General features: G+C 36.1%; 1 protein-coding gene across 1 annotated transcript; it reads left to right on the top strand.

Annotated features, from left to right (window-relative positions):
- Positions 1-1,205: 1,205 nt before the first annotated feature.
- Positions 1,206-4,128, top strand: LOC110305060 (olfactory receptor 1500-like). Its single transcript, XM_021176829.1, has 2 exons — positions 1,206-1,324; positions 3,180-4,128. Exons 1-2 carry the CDS (start codon positions 1,299-1,301, stop codon positions 4,126-4,128), a joined length of 975 nt encoding a protein of 324 aa, XP_021032488.1. The 5' UTR covers positions 1,206-1,298.
- The last annotated feature ends 426 nt before the right edge of the window (positions 4,129-4,554 follow it).

Below are 4,554 nucleotides of genomic sequence, written 5' to 3'. Positions count from 1 at the left end.
ATGCTAGCAGAGTTAAGTGGAAGAACAGCCATGAATTCTATATCTTGGTCGAAAGGTAGGAGGAGGTCCAGGAAGAGACTGTTTTCTCTAGGCAGCCTTGAGGAGACTGGATTCCACCCTGAGCATAATATAGCTTCAGCATATATATGAGACCTCAAATTTGCCTTCAAAGTGACATACTTCCTCTAACAAGTCACTCCTCCTAACAGTGCCACTCCATATAGTCTAAGTGTTGCAACACATGAATCAATGAGGTAGGGGTTACATATACCTATTTAAACCACCAAAATCACATGGCCCAATATATAAATAGTTTAGTCCTTTTTCTTGTTCTTTTCTACACCGTGATAAATGTGTTTAATTTCCAATACATAAAAATACAATGAACTTGATACATAGGAAAAGACAATTATCAAAATTGTTGGGAAAACAGTAAACAGAATCTGGAGTAAAATTAATGCCGTAGAATAAAAAATATTGTAAAAGAAACAAGATCTAATTTTAATTGTATTGGGGACCTAGAGAAAAATGAATGCCTTAAAGTGAAAAGAAACAGTGAAATGAAACACACACACACAACACACACAAACACATTATAAATCAGTTGAAATTGAAAACTAATATCAAGAGAGGTATAAAAGAGTAATAAATAAGCCATTAGTCATGCTTAAAATAAAGAAAAAGTCTGCCTAACTCATAAGAATAGGAAATAAAAGAAGAGGCATGCTATGCATGCCAAGAAAATTTAGAGAGTAAATAAATAAATAAAAATAAAAAAAATAGAGAGTAACAAAAGAATGCTCTGAACAACTCTATTCCCACAAGTTGATAATCTAGCTCTAAACAGCATTTACATTCCTTCACTGGTATTTAAATAGCTTGGCCTTAGTAAAGGCTGTATTACATGTAAGTCCTGTCCATTTCATAAACAGGTGAAGGCTAAGTATGCATCCGATTTTCTCTCTATTTACACCTTCCCACTAAGTACATGAAGGAGTGATCAGTGACTATCATCTGCCCCCACCTCAGGGCTTTGACAAATTGGTCCTATATGGGTCTTGGGTGATTGCACAAGATCAGGGTTCCTCAGGGATGCAGAGCCCTTTGGGTCCATAGATGGCAATAAGGGGACATGTAAGAAGATGTTGGCTGCAGAGGATGTTCTTTCCCGTTATTATAATGAATAAAGGTGGCCAGAATCTGAAGCAGGCACCATAATACACCTTCTGCCATTCTAGATAAATTTTCAGGAGGTATCTTACTGTCCTCCAAACTACAGATCTTGCATTTCCAGCTTTATGATAGCATCACTGGCAGATTTCAGGTATATTATTACTTTGCAACACTTTGAAATATTTTCGAAATACCTTGTTCCGTGGTTATACTTATAAGCATTTTGCTAATGATGGGGTTTATCAAAATTACTACAGGGCATTTTTCCCATTTCAACCTAATGGCAACTCTTTAGGGTAGGAGCAGTGACAGAATGCTTAAGTCTTCTTTCAGTAAGTCTTTAGATTTGTAAATTAGTAAACTTTGAAAAGATCTTCTACCTAAAAGATTTCACAAATCTACAACGTCAAGAAGAGCATATACTTGCTCATTACTGCAACCCATGCACCAGGGTATTCACATCACCTGAGTGTCCATTTATAAATTGAGTAGCAGCTTGAAAGCAGAGTCAGTGTATTTAGAGAATTCCAGGTGAGTTGCATGTATATTAACTGTAGAACTATTTTTATGGGACAGTCTTATCTGCTATTCTGGTAAAAATTATGAGTTTGACAACTGAAGAAGTAAAGTCCATTAGGTCAGCAGCAGCAACCATCACAAGTGATCTTTGCTTTGTAGTCTCTTCATGTGTGAGTACATAAAACATGGGCCCCACTCACTCATAGAATACAAATAATTCTGAGAAGCTAGGTGCACAATTTCTCTTATATTTCTGCAGATCTTTTTTTCTATTAACTGCTTACATGAGGTTTGTCACATTATAAAATGTTAGAGTAACTTTGCTCTGATATAGTGTTGATATCTAATTTAAATGGTAAAACATCTTCATTGACATCCTTACAATAATTTGACCAAATTTTCTTTTAAGACCTAGACCAGTTCCTATATAAACTGTCTTTCTAGTTATGGATGTCTGAACATGCAATCAAGGGAGGGATTAAAATTAACTGATACTTTAAAAAACATTTACTGTATTTATTTTCCTACATCATTATCAATAGAATAATATGAATATGGATATGAATATAGTGAAATCATATGACAAATAAAATATTTGTCATTAGTATTATTTATTTATTTATTTATTTATTTATTTATTTATTTATTTATTTATTTGGTTTTTCAAGACAGGGTTTCTCTGTGTAGCCCTGGCTGTCCTGGAACTCACTCTGTAGACCAGGCTGGCCTCGAACACANAAATCCGCCTGCCTCTGCCTCCCNAGTGCTGGGATTAAAGGCATGCACCACCACGCCCAGCCATTAGTATTATTTAAAAGAACATTCTATTTTGCATACCTGAATATGTTCCATAAATATAAAATTACATCTGTGCAGTTAATCAGGAAGTATTTACATATTTCATATGAAAAGGTGAGTTCATAGTCTGAGAAAATTGAAGATGAATAACTGTTTGGATTTAATGTAAATTGCTTCCTTAAATTTAAGTATATGTCTCAGGCAGAAATGTAGGGAAGAGAAATGCCAATACATTTTTCATATTAGAAGCCATTAGATGTTTGGAGTAATACTAGAATAGTAGAACATGCTAAGATAAAATGTCTATAAAGACTGAATATACTTGGTCTAGAGTCTACAATTATTTTCATGAGAGTAAGATTAATTACTGTAGAGTATACAATACACTATGTGTGTCAAAAAACATGTCCCTTTTCATTGAAATGTTGATATGGATGCTGGGGGAAGGAATCAGCAAAGTGTACAGGGTTTGGTTTGCATGTCATCATCTACCAAGGACAACTGAGGAAATAAATAGATCAAGGCTTTTCCATGTCCTAGTGAAGTAAAGAATATAAATTCAAAGAATGTGAAAAATAGAGTAAATCTTTTTCTAAATAAGCAAATGAGACAAAGGAGTGGAATTGATCTATGATCTCATACAGTCTCAACCACTGGGTGTTTAAGGAAATGTAATTTTTTACTTAAAGGGATAGGAGGATGACTGGAAACAACCAAACTTTCATCTTGGAGTTCCTCCTCCTTGGCCTTCCCATCCCCTCAGAGTACCAGCTGTTGTTCAATGCCCTGTTCTTAGCTATGTACCTCACCACCCTCCTGGGAAACCTGTTAATCATTCTCCTTGTTCGACTGGACTCCCATCTCCACATGCCCATGTACTTGTTTCTCAGCAATTTGTCCTTCTCTGATCTCTGCTTTTCCTCTGTCACAATACCTAAATTGCTTCAGAACATGCAGAGCCAAGTACCAACGATATCCTATGCAGATTGCCTGACACAGCTGTACTTCTTTCTGGTTTTTGGAGACATGGAGAGCTTTCTTCTTGTGGCCATGGCCTATGATCGTTATGTGGCCATCTGCTTCCCTTTACATTATACCAGCATCATGAGCACCAAGCTCTGTGTTTCACTAGTGCTACTACTGTGGATGTTGACTATATTCCATGCCCTGCTGCATACCCTACTCACAGCTAGATTATCTTTCTGTAAGAAGAATGTGATTCTGCATTTTTTCTGTGACCTACCAGCTCTTCTGAAGTTGTCCTGCTCAGACACTTTTGTTAATGAGTTGATGATATTTATCCTGGGAGGGATCATCAGTATTATTCCATTCCTACTCATTGGTATGTCCTATGTAAGGATTTTCTTCTCCATTCTCAAGGTCCCATCTACCCAGGGCATTCACAAGGTCTTCTCCACCTGTGGCTCCCATCTGTCTGTGGTGTCTCTGTTCTATGGGACAATTATTGGTCTATATTTATGCCCATCAGCTAATAATTCTACTGTGAAGAAAACTGCCATGGCTTTGATGTATACATTGGTGACTCCCATGCTCAACCCCTTCATCTACAGCCTTAGGAACAGAGACATAAAGAGGGCCCTAATAAGAGTTATTAGCAGTAAGAAAATCTCTTTGTAATGGTAGCACTTGGGATTGTGATCTAATTGTAATAAATGTGTTGATATTAATATTTTATATTAGATATTGTACCTCATCATAGGACCTACAAGGAAGGGCATTCTATATAACTGTTCAATACATGAAAGAGAATGTTTAGTGGATTAGTGAAATTAGGAAAGATTATCTTTGATATCTAGTTACAACTTCCTTTTTTTCCTTGCAAAAACAATTCTGCATAGTGGATGAGATATTGCCTCATATGATCTCTGTTCCTCTTATGTTGCCTCAATACTGTATCATGTTACCCTGATTTCTGTGTTTACTTATACATCAGCTAAAATAGTTAAGTATTGGATTTATGACGCTGAATAACAATGAAATCTCTTCACTAATGTGCTTCTTCTAGTCATTCCTACAGGTTCTCCAATACTGATTCTGACATTA

Source organism: Mus caroli, chromosome 11, assembly GCF_900094665.2.
Source record: "Mus caroli chromosome 11, CAROLI_EIJ_v1.1, whole genome shotgun sequence".
NCBI lineage: Eukaryota > Metazoa > Chordata > Mammalia > Rodentia > Muridae > Mus > Mus caroli.
The sequence above is the reverse complement of the archived record's forward strand: the minus strand, read 5'-3'. Positions and strand labels throughout refer to the sequence as shown.